We start from the raw sequence: 27510 nt of genomic DNA, 5'->3' as shown, positions 1-27510 counted from the left end.
AGTAGATTCCGTGGAGGGTATTGAAACAACCGCAAGAGGGAACACTAAAGTAGTTGCTGAGGATATCATGGTAGCGGCATCAGGAGAAGATGTTGAAGCAGCTTCCAAGGATGAAGATGTTGAAGCGGCTTCCAAGGACGATATCGACGCGTCTCCTGGAGGGAATATTGAAGGGGATGTTGAGGAAGGTGATCGGTGCCTAATAATGCATATTTCTAGATCTTTTTGCCGTCTTTTATCACATCTTTAATGCCTTCATGTTTTATTTTGCGGCAAATCTTATATCATGAGCACATCTTCTTTAATGGGTAATTTTGTCGAAATAATCTCTTTTTGTGTTGTGTTTTAGGTGGTTAAGTAAATGGTGAACAAGAGATGAACGAGACTTTAAAGGGAGCGTAGGAGAAATTGGCAATGTCGCACCGCTACACAAGGGAGTTGTTAGCTGAGCATGTGCGGAACTGAACTTATCAAGTCAATGGAACAAATATTTGGGGTCAAGAATTACAAAATAATATCAAATTTGATCAATGGTCAGAAGTGCTCAATCCATGTTTGAAGACAAGATGGTCAACAGATTCACCCGTGAACATCTAAGCAAGGTACACTGGTCTAACACCCAAGTATTCCCCTCTCATTCCCAAAATCAGAAAAGAACCCATCTTCTCAAACCATCGACACCACCTCCCTCGTTACTGTCAAACCCATACCACCACCATCTCTCTATCATGCCCATACTTCTTGTTCAGTAGTAATCTTCCCCTCAACATACTTCCATTGCAAAACCCATACCACCTAGCTTCCCTATCTCTGATGCCAAATTACCCAATTCAAGGTACCATATATTGAGTTACAAGAAAGAGAAATCTGAAATTGTAATTGAATAGAAGATTATTATACGAAGTTTGTTTGAAGACTCCCTCAATTGCATCATGTATGTGACGTTAATGGAGTGGTTGAAGGTTGTGGAGTACATCTCAGTTGTATCTTTTGGTGAGTGATGACATCTCAAATCCCTATTTCAATCCCTAATTTCAGTTGTACTGATGGAGATATTAAAAACCCAATTTAGGGTGAAGCTGATGTATAAATAAGGGTTGTCTTTGTGTATTGAAAGAGAGGAGGAGAAGGGTCATAGGTAGAAATCAGTTGTAACTTATCTTCTCCAAAACTTTTCTTGTAGAAATCAGTTGAAGAAAGAAATTTGCATGAATGAGTTTATCCATCTTTGAATTTCATAGATCTCCTGTTTTTGCTATGTTCTAAGTTTATAAGCTAGGGTTTAGATGAAGCCCTTAATTTAACTCTAGGATATTTGTACTGATATTATTGTTCTTGTTGTGCTTGAATGAGTAAGAATAGATTTAATCTTGTGTTACAACATATTACTTTCACCTTGTTTGTTATGCAACCTAGGTAGTTAGAATAATTCTATGTTGTACTTCAACTTGTGCCTAATTGATTGTTGTTAATCTGTGATTAGTTGTGCTGTAATAAGACAGCTAATGCTAGGGATTAATACCTTAGTTGATGTTAAATCATCCATTTGAAGATAGCCTTGGATATGCGGCAGACTCGAATCTTACCCGCTGTCTACTATAAGGAACAAGAATAGTTTCATTAGCCGAATAATCTGGTGTAGGTTAAGTGGTGAAGTCAATTTCCCTAGTGCCTTCTTATCAAGTGTTTAATCTCTTATTTCATTTACATTTCTGTTCTTTAATTTAAATCTCATAAAAATCAATTATCTCGTCGTATTGACAGCTCCCTGTTTGATCTAAATCAGTATAACAAGACTTGAAGAAAATTACACACCAACCTAGTATATGTAGGTTCGACATGTATTTCCCCTGTTTTACATAGTAGACACTGTGAACTTGCAGTTTAATATTGTAGGCATCTTCTAATCCTATCAGAAGTCGTCGAAGCGACATCAAAAGGGGAAGTCGATGTGGCTTCCAGAGAGGACACAACGGTGGATTGTGATGAAAGTGTTGAAGCAGCTTCCAATGATGGCACCAGTGAAGAAACCGCTGATACTTCCAATGTCTAAAGTTTCCCTTTGTTGCTTTCATTTGTAGTTGAGCACTTTCTACGGTTTTGTAGACATTTTCTTCTCGTACTCTCAGTAGTTTTGTGGTTGAGCCTGGTTTTAATCTAATGATTTTCTCTTTGATATACGGGAGCTCTAGTTGTAGTGTTTCTCCAGTAAGGTTGCGGTATAATCTCTCCATGTGATATTTGATGATGTGTTCTCATGTGAACGCGCACTTTCCCTTATGATGATCGCATATAACCCTAAAAAATAACGAAGGGGATTTGATGATGAAAATCAGAGATTGGTCACGAACCTGCCTGCCTTCCAATTGTGTTGTAGTCCGCCTAATCATGTGGTGATTGAGGAGTTGCTTTATTGTGGAGTTGACTGCTCTTCGAAGCGTTTTCCCTAATAATTACAATTTCTTTGCTTCTTTTCTTCCTGCATCCTTCGATGTTTCTCAAAATATATGAGATGTTTATTTTAGGGTTTTATCTTTCTGATTTGAACTGATGGGTAATGAGAGTTTTAGGTTTTTTCAAGACTTTGTGTCATGATTCAGGAGTAAAGAGATTTTTTAAAGGAAATAATACGTTGATTAGCTGACAGATTGAAATCCTAATTATGAGTGCAAGCAGTACAACCATTTTGGAGGAATTACAAATATTGCATGAAAGAGGAAATTGCTAGAAGAAATACTAAAGAGAACGCTGGTGGAAAAGATAGCACGTCATTTTAGGTATGGAGATAACTCTGAAGGAAATGGTAGCACAATTTTTTAGGTACTGTAGGGTTCGAGCCATCGTGAGTGAATCATCACGCCTTCCAGTTTGTCAGCATTGATGAGCTTGCAGTAACTACCTAAGATAACATCTGCCACCAGATATGGCTTATATTCCCTTTCTGTAGGTGAATCAGACTGAGCGGTCACTTTCACTGTCACATCCCCAACTTGAAACGCGGTCGCCTTCATTACCGAATCTCCAATTTGAAAGGGGTTTGGGCGTTGTACGGCTACTTGATCCTTGGGCTTGCCGTCTTTGACCGAGACAGCTTCTAAACTTTTAAAAAAGCGTTTAAAAGGACCAGCATCCCATTCACATCTCCCAGTGGCGGATGGGTTGTTGATTGGAGCGAGTCCCCGAGACATATCAGAAGGAGGAGTGACTGGTTCCAAAAAGGGTTGTTCGATGAGACTTACTTGGGTTCGGAATCTTCTAACGTATGCTGACGGGCTCTCTCCAGGTAATTGCGTCACATTTGTGAGTGATTGATACGGAAGAAAATAGTCTTCGGGATTGGATGGCTTGTTGGAGATCATGTCAGGTATAGACATCGGCAAAGGACACACCCCTAACTTTGCTTTGTTGTCGTGCACCCATGAGCGCCCCAAAATCATATCATAGTTCGGGTAATCTTTCACAGTATTAAACTTATCGCGTGTTAGAGTGTCTCCTATCTTGATCTCGAGGTCGGTGTACCCATAAGTGTCTCTGGACTCTCCTTCAGAATTTTTAATTGTCGTTGGCCAATGAACAACGTCCTGCTTCGAGATCTTTGCAGCTTTAAGTCCCTTGAAGGTGACGATGTTGAAATCATATACTACATCAATCAGCACGTTGTCGAACTCAACATCCTTCAAGCGAGCGACTTGTTAGGAGTCCCCAGTTACATCTCGCGTTTCCTAGGAAGGATTGAGGCTCAGGAGCAACTTCCTCAACTGGAAACATACGCTTGCCTGATACGACACGGTTAAGAGCCCCAAACATGTCTTGACGTTGTGCCTTAGAGAAATACAGAATTTCACACAACCGTTCCATCATCGACTGCACAGTCTTCTGAATAGAGTCGACAGAAATCATGTAACTCCTGATAGGAAGGGGGTCTATGTTGACTCCTTCGTTTCCAAGTTGAAGTTCTCCTGCATCCACCTTATCTTTGAAAATGCACTTCAACTTTTTGCAGTCACTGGTTGGGTGATTGACGAACCTATGATAACGAAAGTATTTGGGATTCGCCATTTCTTCTTCCGTTGGTGGACGCCTAAGAGGAGATAGATTGATTACATCATCTTGAATCCATGCTTCCAGTAGTTCAATGACTTCGTCTATTGTAAATGGGAAGTCTGGAGAATCCCCAGCTTCAGGAGTTTTAGTTGTGGCTTTCCGGGATGGGGTCGTCTGCACTGGCACTGCGCGTTTGGGTTGTTGCTCTGTTAATGGAGCTTTCCTTTTCCCTCCTTCGCCTACCACGCTTACCGAAGGACCAGTGTTGTATTGCTTGTTGATAATATGCATGTTCCCTCCAGTTTCGCGTGCATCCTCACCCCTGGACGGTCTGGTTCTTTCTAAAAGTACTGGTGCGGTCTGGTTCTCTTTCAAAGAACGTCTGGAAGCGCATATTTTCCAGTAAAGCACGATAAATAGGAAACATACCATTAATGCACGACTCGACCAATTGTTGTTCGGTTATGTTTGGATCGTGACAGTCCAAAGCTTGAATTCTGAATCTCTTGACATAATCATTTGGATGCTCATTGTTTCGCTGAAACATTCTTCCCAAGTCCGAGAAAGTGATTTTCTCGGACACGAAGAAATACTTCTTGTAAAAGGCGGTGACCATCTCATACCAGTTTGATATGTTGTTTGGTGCGACGTTGTTATACCAGGTGTATGCTCTTCCAGTAAGCGATTTTGAGAATTCTTTCAGGCGGAGGACGTGATTGTATTCGTGTTCTCCCAAAGGTTCCAGAAAACGAGAATTGTGTTCGCGAGCGTTACCAGTACAATCATAAAGGGAAAACTGAGGATAGGAATATCCTCTCGGTAGGAGAACTCTCTGCACATCAGGAGGATATGGAGGTTGGTGATGGTGCAGGTCCACCGGGTTTTCCTTGCCTAAATTTTGGAGAAGTCGTTCCAAATCTGCACGAGTGATGAAATTGGATGGATGGTTCCTTTCCCATGGGCGTTCAGGAGCAATACGGGATTCTTCATCTAGGTAGGCACGTCCTGCCGAAGCACTCACACCAGGCGTGTTGAAGGTACTCCTTGTTGGTTCCAAGGGATGTCATGACTCTTGTGGAAACCGTTCTGTTAATGTCTTGAGGAAAGTGAGTACCTCTTTCTGGGTCGAAGCCATGTCTATATGAGCCTTAGCGAGAATTTCTTGCCTCTCCATCAAATCAACAATGGTGATAGGAGGTTGGCCTCCTCTGACTCCTCCGGCTCCTCGTCCTGACGGGGGAGTAGCAGCTGCTCTGGTGACGACTGGAGGTGTTACGCTTGAAGAAATGTTGGGGTTTGCGGCTGCTCTGGCTCTGGTGATGGGAGGTGTTACCGAGGGAATATATCATGCTCCACTGGTGTTGGTGGTAGAGGACGTAGTTCCACGAGATGCATTGATCGTATTAACAGGCTGTATGGTAGCGCCACTGATAGGGACATCAACACAGAGAGTGTTGTCAGCGCTAGTTACATCGGAATTGGCCGCCGATCCAGACCTAAGATCCACCATTTTGAATTTGAGAAAATTGAAATGAAATTGAAATTTGACCTTGCAACCAAGAGATTAATCTCCCACTGCGGCGCCAGTTGGTTTGGGGTAAAAACTCGATTCTGTTGTTTTTGGTAATTTGGGGTGTGTTGATAAGAAACGAGTTCAAACCCTAAAAAAATGCACTGCACGGGAATGCTTTTAGGTTCGAGAAATCAATCTGTAAGACTCTGGCCTAAACCAAGAAATGGCCATTCCAGATTCAATTCGGTCACAAGGTGAAGGAGAAGGGTTGATCTTAGGGAGGGAAGCGGAGAAGGTGTTTGAGATCAGAGTGTTGAATTATGAAGGTGTGGGCATCAGAAAATGGTTTCTGGATACTTGTGTTGATAACTTGTGTCCCCCATTTTTTCGAATAGGTTGAAAACCTATTTATACAAGTCATTGACCGCACCCTAATCTCTTAGGAAGTAGAGGAAGTGAAATAATGGAGAAGTGGGTTTTGTGCGGAAGGTAGTGATCATCGTGTCTCGTTATGACGGATGACTGATCACACGTTCTCCCACTACTCTCATTACTGATAACCGTCCGCCTTTCCTGACACGTCCTCGTAATGGACGCGTTGCACGCCGCACGCTATAATCCGCCAGACCAATACCCCAGTAAGCATCCCCCAGTTTGTGATATGTTTGATGTCTCGAATAAGTGGGTTGTGGGACCCACCGCGTAGAATAGCATGGTGCTATTAGGTAAAACAACTAAGTTGTTTATGAGGCCAATAGAAAATATTGTATGTATTCGATGCATGTGAAGCATCGCAATTAAGCATCTCAAACTAATCGATGTGTATGAAGCATCATTGTTTTAGAGCCTGATTGCATAAGTCGCGGATTGGCGTATTAAAGGAGGCATGATCGACCACCTTTGATTGATCGTTTGAGGGCCCTACTGTCAAGTCATCACTTTGTCGATCGCCTCATATGGAAGAAGGATGGCCGGTCTTCACAATGTTGCTTTGCTTGTTTTCTAAAAATAAATCTATACCATCCAACTAGGCTGGCGAAGTTGGATGGTCGTGATCGTTTGCGGCAGTTTCAAACTGCCATTGACGCGACTTTAGGATTTAGGGGGGCACGCGGCCAACCCTCTTTGGGCGAGCGATTTCGAGGCATTGAGCCCTAGTTTGCGTAGGTCGGTCAATCACGTGTAAAGGTGGGTCCACAGTGATCACATTGACATCTTCGGGGCCGTTTAAGATTAAATCTAAGCCATTCGAATAGGATGGCGAACATGGAAGGTCATGATCGATTTGCGGCAGTGACATGCGGCCCAAAATCCAATTAGGGTTTCAAATTTGCACGTTCATCCTACTTTGGGTGAGCGATTCTATGTGTTCCAAGATTGCCATGAGAAAGTCGACCGACCAACAATGGAGTTGGGTCGACGGTGAACGTGTTAGCATCTCGTTGGCCACCTGAAATTGGATCTATGCCGGCTTACGGTGAGAATGGAAAGCCGTGATTGATTTGCGGCAGTTATTCAATGTCGCAAAGTGATTTTAGGGCTTTTTAAAACAGCGTGTTCACGCTACTTTGAGCAAATGATTTAATGCTCTCTGGTCTTGTTGCGAACAGGTCGATCAAGAGAGAGCTTGGGCCGACAGTGAACACATTGGCACCTCTTTGATCGCTTGAATTGCGATCTAAGCCATCCAACTAGGCTAGCGAAGATGGACGGACATGATCGATTTGCGACAGTTCTGTACTGTCGCGGCCCGAATTAGGTTTTTGAATACAACGTGTTTGCTTAAGTTTGAGCAATCGGTTGTGCGCCTTATAGGCTTGCCGCATGCAAGTCGATTGACAAAGGGGAAAATTAGGCTGCCAATGAACATACCAGCACACCCTTAATCGTTCGTAGGAAGATCCAAGCCGTCCAACTAGGCTGGCAAAGTTGGACGGATATGATGGATTTTGAGACCGTTTTTTACGGTTTTAGCTCGTTCGAGATTTGTTTTTACGCAGCGCAAACGCACATATTTGGATCAGTGTTTGAATTGATTATGAACGAGATAAATACACCTCGATCGACTAGGGCACTAGTAGGCCCGCTGGTGATCACTATAGTGATTTCCTAGTTCTGCTAGGAATAGGCGATGCTTATTAAATCACACGGCTAAACTGTGTGGCCGTGATCATTTCTGAGACTGACATTAACAATCTAGATTTTCTTTAAGGAGTAAATATGTGTTCGATCATGCTAACTTTAATTAAAAGTATGTGAACACATCGATCTTTTTGTCAAAGAGATGTAACTCGTATGAGTATTTTTGTGCAGATCCCAATACTAACACTTCGGGAGATTCATGCTACTCTGCTGAGAGTGAGCATTGATCGTCATATCATGTCAGTATTGAGAGTTCTACTGGGAACATATCACGGAAAAATATCAGGCGATTCATGCATTAGTTATTAATGCTGGCATAAAATAGAATTCACAGAATACTTGGGATTACTACTGTGCGCACCACTCTGAATGAATTTCATATATACTGAGTTGTTCAATACATGTGTAAATAAAGAGGTTTGAGCACTCATTACTTTCAAATGGCCTTTATTTCTTTGCAGGATCACGTCGCTAAATATAAGGTTTTACGATTCTGACCCAGAACTAAAAACCACCATCAACACCTGGGAAGCGGTTTGCAATCAATCCTATCAACAACTCTGAAAAGTAGGAGCAAACAACGCTTTAAGGACAGCGTACTAACGCGTCTCAATCCATTACTGCAGTTGTTTGTTTCTCTTTGCAGGGATATTATCTAACAATCTTAAAGCGTTATTTTCTGCAATGAAAGAGACACATATGGCTTCATTCAAGGTTATGAATCAAGACTTTGTTCATTTAGATCGTTTTGATGGAACAAACTTCACTCGCTGGCAAGACAAGACGAAGTTTCTTCTCACTACATTGAAAGTTTTCTACATCCTTTCTGCCACACCATTGCCAGCACCCACTGAAAAAGACACTGAAGAACAAAAGGAAGAAAAGAAAAAGCGAGAAGAAGATGAACTAATTTGTCGCGGCCATATTCTCAATGCGCTATCAGACCGTTTATATGATCTGTACACTGGTACGCAATCAGCAAAAGTCATATGGTATGCCCTTGAAACTAAGTATAAGGCCGAAGAAGAAGTTACGGGTAAGTTCTTAATTACTACTTATTTTGATTTTAAAATAAGCGATGATAAGCCATTGTTAGCACAAGTACATGAGTTACAGATTATTGTGAACTAGATTCGTGTTCAAAGCGTTACCATTCCTGAATCTTTTCAAGTTGGTGCCATAATCGCAAAGTTACCACCAACTTGGAATAACGTCAGGAAGAAATTATTGCATGATTCAAAGGAGTACACTTTGGAACAACTTCAGAAACATCTTCGCGTGGAAGAAGAAATTCGTCTTCGTGACAGAAAGAAAGTTGTTAGTGAAAGTTCAAAAGTGAATCATGTGACGGAATCAGGTTCCAGTAATCCTAAGAAGGCTCTTCAACCCAAAAATGAGAAAGGAAAATTCAAGAAATCATCCAACAAGAACAAGAAGAAAGGAGCCTGCTATCATTGTGGTAAGAAAGGACATTATAAAAAGGAATTTCTTCATCTCAATAAGCTCCAAAAGGAAGACAACATGGCAGATGAGGTAGTAGCCATGATTACTGAAATCAATATGGCAACGACAACATCTGGATAGTGGTTTGACAACGGTGCCACAGTACATGTCTGCAACGCCAGGTCTTTATTCAAAACTTATGAAAGTACTGATGGCAAGGAAATGCAAATGGGAGACAGTAGCCGTGCAAAGGTCTCAGGAAAAAGAAGTGTTGAATTATTCTTCACATCCGGAAAGAAGATGACTCTCATTAATGTACTTCATGTTCCTAGCATTAGAAAGAACTTAGTTTATGGAAATCTAGTCAGAAACAAGGGAATTCGTTATGTTTATGATTCCGGAAAACTAATTCTTACTAGGAATGGCCAATTCATTGGCAAGGCATATGCTTGTGATGGAATGATTAAATTAAGTATTAATGAAAATAATCCTTCTCTTTATGTTGTTGAGTCTTGTTCTTTATGGCATAGTCGTTTAGGTCACTTAAATTATAGTTCTATCAAAACAATGATGAAACTTGGTTATATTTTTGCTGACCCTATAAATATAAGTAAATGTGACTAGAAAACCTTATCCTAAGGCTGAAAGAAACATACAGATGTTAGAACTTATACACAGTGATATTTGTGAGTTAAATGGAAACTTCACTCGTAGTGGTAAGAGATATTTCATAACTTTCGTTGATGATTACTCTAGATACTTGTATGTTTATCTGATGACCACAAAAGATGAAGCATTTGACATGTTCAAAATTTTCAAGGCTGAAGTAGAAAATCAACATGATAGGAAAATCAAAATACTGCGTAGTGATAGAGGTGGTGAGTATTTTGAAACTGAATTTTCTAATCATCTAGAAGAATTAGGAATAATACACCAACGGACTGCACCATATAATCCACAACAAAATGGTTTATCCGAGAGAAAGAATAGGACTCTTGTGGATACGGTTAATTGTATGCTTTCTAATGCGAACTTACCAAACAATCTATGGGGTGAGGCTCTTCTTACTGCTTGTCATGTACCTAATAGGATTCCATCAAAGAAAACTAAAATATCTCCATATGAATTATGGAAAGGTAGGAAACCTAACATAGGATACATGAAAGTGTGGGGGTGTCTAGCATACTACAGAGTCCCAGATCCTAAGAGAACCAAGTTAGGACCTAGGGCTATTAAGAGTACTTTTGTTGGTTATGCAAAGAACAATAAGTGTTACAGATTACTAGATTTGGAGACAAATTCTATTGTGGAATCTAGAGACGTAGAATTTTTTGAGAACAAATTTCTAGTAACAATAGAATTGAGGATTTACCTTTAAATTCGTCACAGCTTGGCATCTCACATAAACAAAGGCTTGTAGAGGATCAAAATCATAATGAGCATATTGAATCTAGAAGGAGTAGTAGACCTAAAAAGGCAAAGCCTCTACATCCAGATTTTATTGATACAAGTGCAATAACATTTTTAGTAGAGGGTGATTTAGAAAAAGTCACTAATAAAATGCCATTAGTTCTGAATATAGAAGATGATCCCAAAACTTACAGTGAGGCCATGTCTTCTAGAGATGCAGCATTCTGGAAGGAATCAACAGACGATGAAATATAATCTATCATGTCAAATGGTACATGGGTTTATGTTGATTTACCGCAGGGTTCAAAAGCTATAGATTGTAAATGGGTGTTCAGGAAGAAATATTATACTGATGGTTATATTCGAATCTTTAAAGCTAGATTAGTAGCCAGGGGTTTTAGGCAAAAAGAAGGTATTGATTATTTCGACACCTATGCACCTGTTGCAAGGATAGCCTCAATTAGGGTTTATTTGCATAAGCATCTATTTTTCACTTACATGTGCATCAAATGGATGTGAAAACTGCATTTTTGAATGGATATCTTGATGAAGAAGTTTACGTGGAACAACCTAAAGGATATGTCTTACCAGGACAAGAAAATAAGGTATATAAACTAGTTAGATCTTTATACGGTTTAAAACAGGATTCAAAGCAATGGCATGATAGATTTGATACTCGTATCTTATCTTTTGGTTTTAAACATAATATTGCTGATAAATGCATATATTCTAAGGTTTATAAAGAATCCATTGTTATTATATGTTTGTATGTTGACGACATGTTAATCATCAGCAACAACATGGATGGTGTAAATGAAACCAAAGCTTATCTTCACTCTAATTTCAAGATGAAAGATCTTGGTGAAGTTAATACAATTTTGGGTATCAAAGTTAAGAGAAATGGTGGGGGTTATGCTTTGTCCCAATCACATTATATTGAGAAAGTGCTAACTAAATTTCAGCACCTGAAATTTAAAGAAGCAAACACACCATTTGATTCAAGTATTACATTGAGTGAGAATAATGGCAGGGCAATTGCGCAACTTGAATATACAAGTGTTATAGGCTGTTTAATGTACATAATGCATTGTACCATGCCTGATATCGCTTACGCGGTTTCTAAACTGAGTAGATATACATGTAGACCAAGCCTAGAGCATTGGAAAGCCATTGGGAGAGTTCTTGGTTATCTAAAGAGAACTTCTAGTTTTGGTTTGTTTTACAATGAGTTCCCTGCTGTACTAGAGGGTTATACCGATGCAAGTTGGATAACCAGTATTAAAGATAATAGCTCTACAACTGGTTGGGTTTTCACTCTAGGTGGAGGGGCAATTTCTTGGGCTTCCAAGAAACAAACATGTATGGCTCATTCGACAATGGAGTCGGAGTTTATAGCATTGGCCGCCACTGGTAGAGAGGATGAGTGGTCAAGGAATTTTCTAATCGATACTCCTTTTCCTATACAACCTTCGTCAGCAATTTCAATACATTGCGACAGTGAAGCAGCTTTATCAAGGGCATTCAGCAGTACGTATAATGGAAATTCTAGACATATTAGTCTACGACATGATTATGTGAGGCAGTTAATACTGGATGGCATAATCACTATCTCATATGTGAGATCAAAATGCAATCGAAGTAAATGGTGACTAGATTCAACACTACATTTAGTTGTCCCGGTTGTGAGTAGTGTTCGCGTTATGAGTAGGAAGGTTGATTTATATAAGATCTTAATGGAATTCAGTTCATTGTGAACAAGTTTTCGAAATATAACAGGAAAACTGGAAGAATTTCACCTATATGAGCATAGAAGTGGTGCCGCTTCTCATAAGAGTTATAGGTTTCTCTTGGGGTTGCTCATGAAAACCAGGCTAGCACAAGGCTATAAAAGTGCTAAGAGAATAATGAACTCTAATAGAAGATACTCTACCTTGTTTACGGTCACAGGATATTCTCCTTAATTGACCAAAAACCATAATAATATATATGGCCATTATCTCTCAAAAGAGGGGAAGGCATTATACCAAAAACTCTAACATGGTATCGACCTAATAGCCGATCCTCTTCTTCTTCTTCTTCTTCACCTTCTTCACCAAAATCAACAATGGCAGGAGATAAAAAGACAGTCCATCCGGCGTTTGCTATCAACAACATCAAAACCCTAATCCATATTATCCTAGACATCAAACAGGATGAATACTCATCTTGGGTTTTTCTGTTTGAACTCCATCTTCAGGCTCATCGCCTTCTTTTTCTCATCAATGGAGACAAACCCCCTGCATATGTTGACGCCGACACCGTGCTCCAACTCGACGCTCTCTGTCGACAGTGGATGTTCTCCACCATGGCCAAGGATTTAATGCTCACCGTCCTCAAATCTGGCAAAACTGCTAAAGAACTTTGGAATCATCTTAAGAAACTCTTTCAAGACAACAAAGGTAACCGCGCTGCGACTCTTGAACGTAAGTTTGTCAATCTTAAATTTATTGATTGCACTAGTATTGATGATTACTGCGATAAGCTCAAATCCTTGTCCGATCGATTACTTGATCTTGACTTTCCCATGGATGATAAACGCCTTGTGATTCAACTTGTCAACGGCCTTCCGGAGGAATACAACACGGTAGCCTCTTTTATCCAACAATCAATGCCGACGTTTGATGCCGCTCGATCTCAGCTGCGTACCGAAGAGATTCGACGCTCCCAACAGCAATCACAGTCTGCACCTACTGCTCTTGCCGCTGCAGCTCCACCCACAGACCGCAACAACTAGCGCTCACAGCGTGGTGGTCATGCCAGACGTGGTGGCCATCGCTCATCTACTCCAGCCACCGAACTGCCCCTACTGCCAACACCTCCGCCCCCTTACCATCTCTACGGTGCACCTCATCCTACGTACAACATCCACTGTCCACCAAAATGGGCAGTGCCACCTTGTCCGTATCCTACAGCACCTCCGGCAACACATTGGAAGCAACCTTCCAGGCGCGGTTCCTTCCAAGGCCGTGGCCGTACTGGTCAGTCACGCGGTCGAACCTCTGGCGTTGGACGTGCACAGGCATACCTAACTCCATCCACGGAATATCTTCAACCCAGTGACATTGCGGAAGCGTACAGCTCCATGAGTTTATACTCACCTGACGACGCTTTCTATATGGATACCGGTGCTACATCGCATCTCACTGCGGATTCAGGTACTTTGAATACTGTTTTTAATACTAGTAATATTCATTCCATCTTAGTTGGCAATGGCCACAGTATTCCAGTCACTGCCTCCGGTACCAAGTTCATAGATATTCCGTCCCGCACCCTAAAGCTCAAAGATACTCTTGTTGCTCCCGACATAATCAAAAACTTGGTTTCTGTTCGTAAATTCACCACTGATAATCATGTGTCTGTTGAATTTGATCCGTCTGGTTTTTCTGTGAAGGATTTGAATTCGAGGAAGATTCTCCTTCGATGTAACAGTTCCGGGGAGCTTTATCCTATTACTGCCTCTGTCGTATCACCTTCAACATCGTCTCTGTCTCATCCTATATCCCTTGTCGTGTGCTCTCATGACATTTGGCACAGCCGTCTTGGCCACCCAGGGAAAGCTATCTTAGATAATTTACGTGCAAACTCTTCAATTCAATGTAATAAAAATCAGTCTACCAAACTTTGTCATTCTTGTCAAGTTAGTAAACATGTTCGTCTGCCATTTTTTGAATCAAATTCTGTTACTTTTGCTCCTTTTGATATCATTCATAGCGACTTATGGACCTCACCATTACATGTTGAGACTGGTTTTAATTACTATCTTATATTGTTAGATGACTTCACAAATTATCTATGGATCTTTCCTCTCAAATTAAAATCCCAAGTTTACACCAAGTTCTTGGAATTTCGTTCCTTCGTTAAAACTCAGTTTGAACGTGAAATCAAATCTTTTCAGTGTGACATGGGTCGTGAATTCGACAACTCATCGTTTCATGATTTTGCTCACAAACATGGGTTAGTTTTCCGTTTCTCATGCCCTCATACCTCCTCTCAAAACGGCAAAGCTGAGCGAATGATTCGTCGTGTCAATGACATCACTCGCACGCTTATGTCTCATGCATCTGTCCCTCCCAAATATTGGGCCGACTCCCTACACATGGCCGTCTACCTCCACAACATTCTTCCTTCCAAAATCCTAAATTTCTCTTCTCCGGTGTCCATTCTCTATCAACGTCAACCAACGTACTCTCATATTCGTACTTTTGGTTGCCTTTGCTATCCCAATCTTTCCGCTACCACTACTTTCTCCTCGTTCCACTAAGTGTGTTTTTCTTGGTTTTCCAACTCATCACCGTGGCTATCGATGTCTCGACTTAGCCACTAACAAAATCATCTTGTCTCGTCATGTGACCTTTGATGAAAACGTGTTTCCATTCAAGAACACTGTCTCTACTTCATCAAACTTTCAAGACTCTCCCTCTACACCATCTTCCACTCTCCTTCCCATTCGTTTCTGTTACCCAACATCTCCTCATCCTACTGTCCAGCCACCTTCCGTCGCTACGTCAGTTCCTTCCTCTACTACACAGCAGCGCCCAGACGTTGCTCCACCATCTTCCGCCACTGCACATACTCTGTCTCCTGCAATACAGCCCTACACACCTCCTCATCGTCGTTCCACTACAGCACCTCACCTCCACATTCCCCCATAGCAGCAGTCAGCTCCCACAGCTCCTGACAGTAACATTTCAGTGAGTACTGTCACTGCAACAGAGCCTGACAGCAACACTTCAGCACCTGCAACAGCGCCTGACTGCACCACTTCATCGCCTGACTGCACTATCCAGGCGGTCACGCCTCCATCTTCCGCTCAGCCTGGCACTTCAGCCAACTCCTCTCGCCCTGTTACTCGTGCATCTCGTGGAATCTTCCGTCCCATTCACCGATTGAATATCAATGTTCAGACACAACAGCATATCTCCAATTTTCCAAAATCTCACCTTTATGCTCTTAGGGATCCCAACTGGACCAAGGCCATGCTAGATGAGTTTATTGCTATGTTAAAAACTAACACTTGGGACCTAGTATCACGACCTATTGGATCTCATATTATTCGTTCCATGTGGTTATTTCGTCACAAGTTTAATGCAGATGGTACATTGCAGCGATACAAAGCCCGTCTTGTTGCCAATGGTAAATCTCAACAGGTTGGGGTTGATTGTTTTGAGACTTTCAGTCCGGTTGTTAAACCTGCCACCATTCGTACCGTTCTCAGCATTGCCACATCAAGATCTTGGCCGATTCACCAATTGGACGTTAAGAATGCTTTCCTACATGGGGACTTGTCTGAGACAGTTTATATGCATCAACCTCCGGGATTTGTTGACCCTGCTCGACCTGATTATGTTTGTCGTCTTCGCCGTTCTCTTTATGGACTCAAACAGGCGCCTCGGGCGTGGTTCCAGAGGTTTGCGACTTTCATCACAGGTTGTGGTTTTCGGGGTAGTGTTTGTGATCCATCTCTCTTTATTTACCGGTCCGGCCGGGAAACTACGTACTTATTACTATATGTTGATGATATCATACTCACTGCCTCTACTGATGCTCTCCTAGCCCGCTTTATCGACCTGATGAAACTGGAATTTTCTATGACTGATCTTGGCCCGTTACATCATTTTTTGGATATTACTGCTTCTCGTTCTTCCTCAGGGTTGTTTTTATCTCAGTCACTCTACACAAAGGACATCATTGCTCGTGCATCCATGACGAACTGCAAACCAGTAGCAACTACGGTTGACACGCACTCTAAGCTCAGTGCTACTTCTGGACCAGCACTTTCGGATCCTACTTTATACCGTAGTCTGGCCGGAGCATTACAATACCTCACTTTCACTCGACCGGATATATCTTATGCGGTTCAGCAGGTATGTTTATTTATGCATGACCCTCGGGAGCCACACATGCAAGCCATTAAGCGCATTATTCGATACCTTCAGGGCACTATTGATCATGGTCTGTCTCTCTCGGTTTCGAATATCTCTGGCCTCACCGCCTATTCTGATGCTGATTGGGCGGGCTGTCCTGACTCACGCCGATCAACATCTGGTTACTGCATTTTTCTTGGAGACAATCTTGTCTCTTGGTCTTCCAAACGTCAAGCAACGGTGTCTCGCTCCAGCGCTGAAGCAGAATACAGGGGTGTCGCTAATGTTGTGGCTGAAACGACCTGGCTACGGAATTTACTTCTTGAGTTACATATGCCATTACAACGGGCCACTCTGGTGTATTGTGACAATGTGAGTGCTGTCTACATGTCTGGTGATCCGGTCCAACATCAACGCACAAAACATGTGGAGATTGACATTCATTTTGTTCGTGAACGGGTTCGTATTGGTGATAATCGTGTCTTGCACATCCCTTCCGAACATCAATATGATGATATCTTCACGAAGGGTCTTCCAAGACAATTGTTTATTAATTTTCGTTCTAGTCTTAGCATTTGTTCCTCTCCCGCTCAGACTAAGGGGGTGTAATAGAAGATACTCTACCTTATTTACGGTCACAGGATATTCTCCTTAATTGACCAAAAATCATAATAATATATATGGCCATTATCTCTCAAAAGAGGGGAAGGCATTATACCAAAAACTCTAACAAACTCTTATGAATAAAGTTGTTTTTGTGTGTGTGATTTTTCCGGCTCTTTCATTTTGAAGTATTGGTTTAAAAGCTACTGCCACCATTTACTTCGATTGAGCTTTGAAACATCAACACTAACCAAAGGTTTAGTCAGTTCTGACACCTATGTGTATGCGTAGAAACAAGGATCGACTAAAGTTAAATTTATATTTAATCTACTGGGGGATTGTTAGATATTTATATGATTTCATATCAAATATTTGTTTTCAGTTAGATTAAATATAAAAGGAAGAGTCCCTTTGAAAGAGAATTGTGCCTGTATAGAAACTTGACGTTCCAGGGATAAGCATTAACAGTTGTTGACAGTTTTCCGTAACTTCCATATCCCTGAAAGATTTGAAATCCAAATCTTTGAAACGTTGTGTATATAATCATTGGTTTGGGAAAAGAGGTGTCTGTACGATACTTAACAGGCATTAAACATGTCTTTTCGGCATCTATATAAACCAAGCCAAACCATGATAATGATATACAGAATCTCCCAGTAACATTTCTTGTTCTCTTCAATCTCTGCAATCCTTCCTTGAAAGTATTAGTATTAGTATGTAAATTACTACATAAATAAGAGTTCGAGGTGAACGGTCAACTTTGTTGATTGTCGATTCACATAAAGGCTTGTTAGTATCCTGTGAAGCGGTTTCCGATCAATCCTATCAACAACTCTGAAGAGTAGGAGCAAATAACGCTTTAAGGACAGCGTACTAACGCGTCTCAAGCCATTACTGCAGTTGTTTGTTTCTCATTGCATGGATATTATCTGACAACAGCTTCACCTTGTCTGCCAATCTCTCCATGCATATACTCTATCCTTCCATATCCGTCTAGCTCGGTCCAAAATTCCACCAGCAAACTCTTCATTCCCTCTGAGATTGACAGAAAACGATCATCTTCTCACTGCCATCATCCGCTGCCATCAACCAAAACTTATCCATCTCCATGCAACCTCCAGCCATCATTATCATCGCTGTCGTTAGCTATCAAATCCATTATGCACTTCAGCTGAACATCAACTTCCGTTCATTATTACTTCCAGCATCAGTTCCATCTTCTCTCGCAACCACGGACCACCAACTCCCATCGTTGTCTCATCACTTCCCCTGTTTTCCTCGGAAACCAAAAAATACTCAGCAAAGTTCACTTCTCGTCAATACTACCAGCCAACCTACCTACCCCGGCAGTCACCAGCTCAAGCACCAACAGCAACATACTCTCCATCATCGATCAACCATTATGATCACCTCTGCCAAGCTCCATCGATCGGAAAACTACCACCAGCTCAACTTCGGCTATCTCTTACCTCGTTCCCTGCCTTCTCAGTAATCACCATTGGCAATGATAACATCCATGCATATGAACTCAAATACAACCAGAGAAACTGGCCGTGAACCGGAGAAGAAATCGCGTGGAAGAAGGCAGCTGTCCTGAACCAAATGGCTGGTGCCTTTAACATCATTTGAATTCCTGGTTTCCCCCAAGTAAAGGATCTGACTGTAATTAGCAGCTCATTTGAAAATGTGTCTGCCCCTTACTAAAGTGGATGCCCCTTAGCCATCTTCATTCCAACTTATTATTGTTTCGCCCATAACTTCTTCATATGACATCAAATTGACCCCATTTTTTCGTTGTTGGCTTCGTATTCGCATCTTCTTCAAGAGGATGGGAAGAAATCCTGACTTTGAGCGAGTTCCACTTGATATTTGGCCCCTTCTCCACTTGTAGACTTCACTTTTATAGCTTTTTTCACTTCTTTTCGGATGATTCACCAAGCAAAACATAAATAAAAGAAAACAAGAGTAATATACAATAATTCGCAAGAATATATAGCAATTACTAGCATGGATTCGACACTAAATATATTCAAAATATGCACTTAACACGGATTTTTTTTCCCGGCATGACGATGCAGGTGTTAATGGTGGTTTTTAGCTTAGGGTTAAAATCGTAAAACCTTGCATCTGACGTCACTCTGCAAGAAAATGGTGCCTTGAGTGCTAACCTCTCCACCAGCATATTTATTGAGCCATTCAATATATTTACATGAAATTTATCCAGACTGGAGAATGTAGCAACCATCCCAAACACTCTGTAAATTTCGGCACCTCGCCAATACAAGACTCACTGAGTACTTCCATGTGTTATGTTCTCCGGCAGAACCCTTAATATCGGTATGGCATGATGGATTTGTGTTTCACTCGCAGCGGAGTAGCATGAACCTCCAAGTACCAAAGTTAAGGCCATCGCACGAAATGCTCAGATGGAAAACACACTGCATTCTGTAGATAAGGATTTTTGTGGCAGCACACAAAATCCAGCCAATTATTGTGATAACTCACAAAAAACTCATAAACCCAACTAATTTACAAAATTAGGGTTTCGCGCCTCGCGCAGTGCACTAGACCCCGTTGGTCAAAAAACTATGCTTAGCCAAACTAGGCGATTAAATCCGCCACAGCGCACTGGAAGTGTGGCCACCCCCGTAGCTTGATGGCCCCACTTCCCATCGACCAATCAAGTCGTTTTAAATACGCCACACTCACACAGAAGTGTAGCCACGCCCATGCCTGGTCGGCCCTCTTACATTAACCAATCAGGTTACTTTAAATTCTCCACAGTGTTGAAAAGAAAGAAATCGCGCCAGATGGCTTCAAAGCCAAATGGCTTCCCAAAAACGCACCAGCATGCCAAACATGTCGAACGAACATACCAGGAACACATGCCAGATGCACATGCCAAACGCGCCAAACATGGCCACTCACCCCGTGCGACGTGCCATATAGGCTAATTAGGGATTCGACAAACCAAACCCTAATTTAGGCAAGACTTCCACACCAACGTGCCAAAATATCAGTGGCTATGGCTACGCGCGCAACCGTTTTAAAGGCATGCACGAGCCATGCCATCCATGCCGCAATACTGCTAGCACAAGTTAAAGGTGCCACTGCCAATTAAAGGTAATCATGATCGACGACTACCTTTCCTCCTGAGATGCAATCTCAGCCATCCAAGTTCGCCACCAAACTAACAGGCTTCTGGCAACTTTTGAGCGACCATGCCGCCAAACCCTTTGGCCACGGCATCAAATCCCAGTCTGGCCACGGCGCCTAATTTCGGCCACAGTGCCAAACCCTAGCCTTGTCCACGACGCCAAGCTCTAACCTTGGCCATGCCGCCAAGCCTTAACTTTAGTCACGGAGCCAAATCTTAACCTTGGCTATGCTACAACATTACATACGTGGCCATGCCACTGACATGCTGCTATGCCATAGCCACGGGCATGCCACCATGCCGCCATGACACGGATACTAGCATGTCTCTATGCCACGGCCACTGGCATGCCACCATTCCATAGCTACTAGCATGCCGCCATGCCACGACTACTAGCATGTCGTTATTCCACGGCCACTGGCATGCCACCATGCCACGGCTACTAGCATGTCGCTCTGCCACGACCACTGGCATGCCACCCATGCCACGGATACTAGCATGTCGTTATGCCACGGCCATTGGCATGCCACCATGCCACGACTACTAGCATGTCGCTATGCCACGGCCACTGGCATGCCACAACTACTAGCATGCCGCTATGCCACAGCCACTGGCATGCCACCATGCCACAGCTACTAGCATGCCGTTATGCCACAGCTACTAGCACATCCCTATACCACGGCCACTGGCATGCCGCCATGCCACGTCCATTAGCATGTCGTTATGCCATGGCTCCACCAGGCGCTACTATGCCAATGGCGCCACTTCGCTATACAATAAGATGCGGACATAATTAATGACCACTCTTCCTCATGAGATGTAATCTCATCCATCAAAATTCTCCACCGAGCCATTCAACTCGTGACAAGTTTTAGGCGACTAGCCAAAACGAGCCTAGCATCAGATATGCTATTTACCTACGGCAAGCCTCTCATTTTTAACTTTCCACACGTAGAAAAGTGCTACATGTTTTCCACGAAAACACTCGAGACATCAATACATGTCACAAACTGGGGGATACTCATCAGGGTATTGGTCTGGAGGTTTACAGCGTGCGGCGTGCAATACGCCCATTACAGAAAGTGTCATAAAGCGAGGCGGTTAGTAATGGCAAGAAGTAATGGTGTAAACGCATCCTTCATTATGGAAACATAAATTCCAGGCGTCACCCGTTACTCCCTTCTTCCACTAATCAATCGTTTCCACTTCCCACGGGACCAGGGTATGTTTTGTTGCGACTTGTATAAATAATTCTCACCTATTTTCCACCAAAGGACAAGTTTTGGTCAGGAGAAGAATACAACATCCAGAAATCATCTGATAGCTTTTCATTCAGCTAGCTAGTTCAATTTTCTGATACAATCCACGAAACACCCACACATCTAGAATCAACTATTCTGGTCTCAACACTTTCTTCACTTCCCTCCCTAAGACCAACCGTTCTCCTTCACTTTGTGACCGAAGCAAGCCTGGAACGGACATTTCTTGGTTTAGGCCAGGATTGTACAGAATGATCTCTCGAATAAAAATTACTCCCGTGCAGTACATTGTTTTGGGTTTAGATTTGTTTCTCATCCACACACCCAAAATTACCAAATTCAGCAGAAACGGTTTTCACCCACAAACAATTGGCGACCACAGTAGGAGATTAATCTCTCGGTTACAATGTCAATTTATAAACTCCCGATTCTTTCTTTCAACCCCGATCTCAAGATGGTAGAACTCAGGTCCGGATCAGCAACAAACCCTGAGAACACTGGCGCTGAAATTATCGTCGGTGTTAACGTTCCTTCCAGTGGTGTTAATACGCCACCTGTCAACACCAGCAACATAGAGAATGTTTCTTCAGGCGTTACGCCTTCTATTACCAGAGCCAGAGCCTCTGCCGCGGAAAATACTCCTTCAGGTGTTACACCTCCAATCACCAGAGCCGCTGCCGCCGCTCCCAATGTTTCGTCAAGTATGACACCTCTAACTATCACCAGAGCCACAACTACTCCGCCGTCAGGATGAGAAACTGGAGGAGCCAGAGGAATCCAATCCTATATTAGTATTGTTGATTTGATGGAAAGGCAGGAGGTTCTCGCTAGAGCCCAAACGGACATGGCCTCAACTCAGAAAGAGGTACTTTTTTTTCTCAAGACACTAACAGAACGGCTACCACAAGAATCACGCCAGCCAGAGCCAATGAGGAACACCTCCAATACCCCTGGCGCCAACACCTCAACAGGGCACACCTTTGTAGACGAAGAGACTCTTCCAGAAACTCAAGCGGAGAGAAATCAACCGTCCAATTTTCTCACGCGAGAAGATTTGGAACGACTTCTCTGAAACGGGGACAAAAGCGATTCCATAGACATGCATCAACATCAACCCCCGTATCCTCCGTAAGTACAAAGAATCCCTCTTCCAAGGGGGTACTCCTCCCCTCAATTCTCTCTGTATGACGACACCAGTAATGCGCGTGAACATGTTTCTTGATTCTTGGAGTCCCTGGGGGAGAACGAACAAAATCACGTCCTCCGTTTGAGGGAATTTTCGAAATCACTTACTGGAAGAGCATACACAAGGTACAACAACATTACGCCAAGCAGCATATCCAATTGGTCTGATATGGTTACGGCTTTCTAAGAGAAGTACTTCTTTGTGTCCGAGAAAATTACCTTATCGGATCTAGGAAGGATGTTCCAACGAAACAACGAACATCCGAATGATTTTGTCAAAAGATTCAGAATTCAAGCACTGGATTGTCATGACCCAAACGTGATCGAACAACAATTGCTGGATTCTTGCATCAATGGAATGATTCCCATCTACCGCTTATTATTAGAGAATCTGTGATTCCAGACATTCTCTTAACTTCATGAAGCTGCGAAACGGTCGGCCACAACAACACCAGCGTTGTTGGAAAGAACCAGGACGACCAGAGGCGAGGACACACGTGAAACTCGAGGAAATAGACGCCTCATCAATAAGAAATACAACACTAGTCCCTCCTCTATGAGTGTGGTATACGAAGGAGGAAAAAGAAAGGCTCCAGTGGCAGAAGAGAAATCCAAGCGCGCAGCACCAACACGACAGGCAGTTCCGCCACGGACGACCGCCGCTAAAGCTCCCATGCGACATCAAGAAGCTGGAGAAAATGTCTTGGATTTCCCGTTCCCAATCAAGGAAGTGATTTAATTCTTGGAAGCGTGGATCCAAGACGACGCCATCAGGCTACCTCCTACCAGGAGCCCACCAACCAAAGAGGAAATGGCAAACCCCAAATATTGCCGCTACCACAGATTTTTCCACCACCCGACCAGTGACTACAATAAGCTAAAGCATATCTTCAAAGAAAAGATAGAAGTAGGGGAGCTTAGAATGGACAATGAAAGAGTGCACAGAGATCCACTTCCAGTCAGGAGTTGCATGGTCTCTGGGGACTCTGTGCACGAAATTGTGCAATCCATGATGCAACATGTGTGCGAAATTCTCTATCTCTCTGAGACACAACGTCAATATATCTTCACATCCCTTAATCATGTTGTATCGGGCAAGCGACTCTTTCATACTGAAGAAACCACGCCAGAACCCCAAACTCTCTCGGGAAGCGGTGCTGGAAAGTACAACTGGGAACTGCTGACCACAGTTTATCCACGGCCACTGGCATGCCACCATGCCACGGCTACTAACATGTCGTTATGCCACGACCACTGGCATGCCACCATGCCACGGCTACTAGCATGTCGTTATGCCACGGCCATTCGCATGCCACCATGCCATGACTACTAGCATGTCGTTATGCCACGGCCACTGGCATGCCACAACTACTAGCATGCCGCTATGCCACGACTACTAGCATGTCGCTATGCCACGGCCACTGGCATGCCGCCATGCCACAACCACTAGCATGCAGTTATGTCATGGCTCCACCAGGCGCTACTATGCCAATGGAGCCACTTCGCTATACAACAACATGCGGCCATAATCAATGGCCACTCTTCCTCATGAGATGTAATCTCAGCCATCAAAATTCGTCACCGAGCCATTCCGCTCGTGACAAGTTTTAGGCGACTAGCCAAAACGATCCTAGCATCACATATGCTATTTACTACGGCAAGCCTCTCATATTTAGCTTGCCACACGAAACAAAGTGATACATGTTTTCCACGAAAACACTCGAGACATCAAAACATGTCACAAAGTGGGGGATACTCATCAGGGTATTGGTCTGGCGGTTTACAGCGTGCGGCGTGCAATACGCCCGTTACAGAAAGTGTCATAAAGCGAGGCGGTTAGTAATGGCAAGAAGTAATGGTGTAAACGCATCCTTCATTATGGAAACATAAATTCCAGGCGTTACTCGTTACTCTCTTCTTCCACCACTCAATCGTTTCCACTTCCTACGAGGCTAGGGTACGTTTTGTGGCGACTTGTATAAATAGGTCTCACCTATTTTCCACCAAAGGACAAGTTTTGGTCAGGAGAAGAATACAACATCCAGAAATCATCTAATAGCTTTTCATTCAGCTAGCCAGTTCAATTTTCTGATACAAGTCACGAAACACCTACACTTCCAGAATCAACTATTCTGGTCTCAACACTTTCTTCACTTCCTTCCCTAAGACCAACCCTTCTCCTTCACTTTGTGACCGAAGCAAGCCTGGAACGACCATTTCTTGGTTTAGGTCAGAATTGTACAAATTGACCTCTCGAATCAAAAGTACTCATGTGCAGTACATTGTTTTGGGTTTAGATTTGTTTCTCATCCACACACCCAAAATTACCAAATTCAGCAGAAACGGTTTTCACCCACAAACAACAGGCAACATTATCTTCTTGAGGCTTCTCTCCTGACGTGTCGGCTCCAGTAGATCTGAAGATGTCTCGGGCTTGCTCTTGCTTGGGTTGGAATAATAGGCGAACCCATTTATGATGATTTGAAGATGTGTCAAGCCTCCTTTGTAGATGTACGAATTCCCAGAATTACGCCATGGTCCAGATCTACACGTTTTGCTGATGAAGTGATAGCGGATACTCCTGACCATAAAATGGTAGTAGTGGTGGAATGGAGATAAACCTTTGCTTTCGTGATCTCTGCAGGTGCCTTTCTAGGACTCCACTGGTGTTGAGATTTGTTGTCGACTATCTCCACACTGGAACAACGGCTATGCGAAGCTTCCCTTTATCTCTCTGGGTGTGGATCTTGGCGACATTAATATCAGTGATAACATTGAGGCGTTTCCGACTTGCTCCATATAACACTTATGGTGTTGCAGAAAAGGCGGTTGCTCCATCCGGATCTCGAGAGAAGCCGTTGTGCCCTTCTAAGTAGTAGTCACGTCTTCTTGTATTTCTACGAGGCTTTCTGGTTCTTTCATCTGGGAGATTTTACTGGTGCTCGGATATCCAAGGCGTTTCATCTATGAATCTTCTTAGCGAACGGATCACCAGAATTGAAATTGGTTGTTGAACCTAAATTGAGTTTGATGATTGAATTAGATCTAAGATCCACCCTTTTGAAATTGAGAAAACTGTAATGAAAATTAAGAAACTGATTTTGCAACCGAGAGATTAGTCTCCCACTATGGTCGCCAGTTATTTTGGGGTAAAACTGATTCTGCTGAAAATGGTAAATTTGGCTGTACCGCCGAGAAACAAATCTAAACCCTAAACAAATGCACTTCACGGGAGTACTTTTAGATTCAAGAGACCAATCTGTACAATCCTGGCCTAAACAAAGAAATTTCCATTCCAGTCTTGCTTTGGTCACAAAATGAAGGGGAAGGATTGATCTTAGGGAGGGAAGCGAAAAAAGTGTTGAGATCAGAATGGTTAACTCTGAAGGTGTGGCTTTTTATGACTTGTATCAGAAATGTGGAACTTGCTTGCGGAATGTAAGTTATAAGTTCTTAGTGTTTTCTGGATACTTGTGTTGATAAACCTCTCTTCCCTGTTGAAATAGGTTGAAACCCTATTTATACAAGTCATAGCCGAACACACCCTGATCTCATAGGAACTGGGAATAGATGAGTGATGGAGGAGTGGTATCGTGTAGGATGGTGAAAACCACGTCTCCACTATGAGTAAAAGACTGGGTGGTTTTGTTCCACTACTTCTCTATCATCACTAATTGCGCGCCTTTCCTGACACTTTCTTGTAATGGGCGTGTTGCAAGCCGCATGCTGTAGACTGCCAGACCAATACCCCGATGAACATCCCCAAGTTTATGACATGTTTGATGTATCGAGTATTTTGTAGAAAAATACATAGCAATTTGCTGAGTGGGTCTTGTTTGTAAGACCTAATTATTTTGACCAATCACGCGCAAGCTAGGCGGCGGGCGGTCATATGCTACAATTCGGGTTGTGAGACTTGCCGCAAGAAATAGCATCTAATGCTTTAGGGTTAAATTATTTTATAAAATTGTTATTTATAAAATATCGATTGCAGTCGATGCATATAAATCATCGCTTTTAAGCAAGAAGCTCAAAATAATTGATGCTCATGAAACATCGTTGTATAAGGCTTGTTTAAGTTAGTCACGGAGCCTAATGTCTTAAAAGGAGCATGACCGTCCATTTTCGAGAAGCTGCTCCGTTCATGCGCGTCAAAGGTAGGCCGATCGGTCCTTATAGGAGAGTGACGACTGACAACCACGTCAACATCTTACTGGCCGCCTAAGATTTGATTTAGGTCGGTCAATTCGGCTAGCGAAGTTGGACGGCCGCGACATTTAACGGTTGCTGCTGAATTTATTAAAATTCCTATTGGCAGCGGGACTAGTCACTTTTGCGCGATTGTTTAGGAGCCACATAGGCAGGCATCGACTTGGCCGATTGTTCCTTATGGAAGAAAGGTGGACGATGATCACGACGACATCTCATTGGTCCCCTAAAATTAAATCTAGGCCAGTTGATTCGGCTAGCGAAGTTGGACGATGGAGATGATTTGCAACAGTTACATACTGCCGTTAATTCAATTTAGGGTTTAATAGCCGTGTGGCCAACCTACTTGGGGCTAATGGTTTTTTGTGTCAGTTGTGTGCTGGGAGCTGTCCGATCGGCCAGCACAATAGCCGGGCCGCTGGTGAGCATACCCGCGCCTTGCCCGTTGATTAATATTGAATCTAGGCCGGTTAATCCGGCTGGAAAAATTGGACGGCCGAGATTGCTTTGCGGCAGTTATATACTGCCGTTGGTTGACCTTGAGGTTTCGAAGCCGTGTGGCCAACATACTTTGTGTTAGTGATTGGAGGCGCTAGTTGCCGGCTTGAACAATTCGATCGACCAGGGCTGAAGGCAGGCCGC

The 27510-nt window shown here is 42.9% G+C and overlaps 1 protein-coding gene across 1 annotated transcript; it reads left to right on the top strand.

The window, feature by feature from the left end:
- The first annotated feature begins 12656 nt into the window (after positions 1-12656).
- On the top strand, positions 12657-13325 carry LOC113290762. Its single transcript, XM_026540344.1, has one exon. The coding sequence runs from the start codon at positions 12657-12659 to the stop codon at positions 13323-13325; it is 669 nt and encodes a 222-aa protein (XP_026396129.1).
- The last annotated feature ends 14185 nt before the right edge of the window (positions 13326-27510 follow it).

This window comes from Papaver somniferum, chromosome 6 (genome assembly GCF_003573695.1).
Source record: "Papaver somniferum cultivar HN1 chromosome 6, ASM357369v1, whole genome shotgun sequence".
Classification (NCBI taxonomy): Eukaryota; Viridiplantae; Streptophyta; class Magnoliopsida; order Ranunculales; family Papaveraceae; genus Papaver; species Papaver somniferum.
Note: the sequence above shows the minus strand (reverse complement) of the source record. Positions and strands in the feature narration are given on the sequence as shown.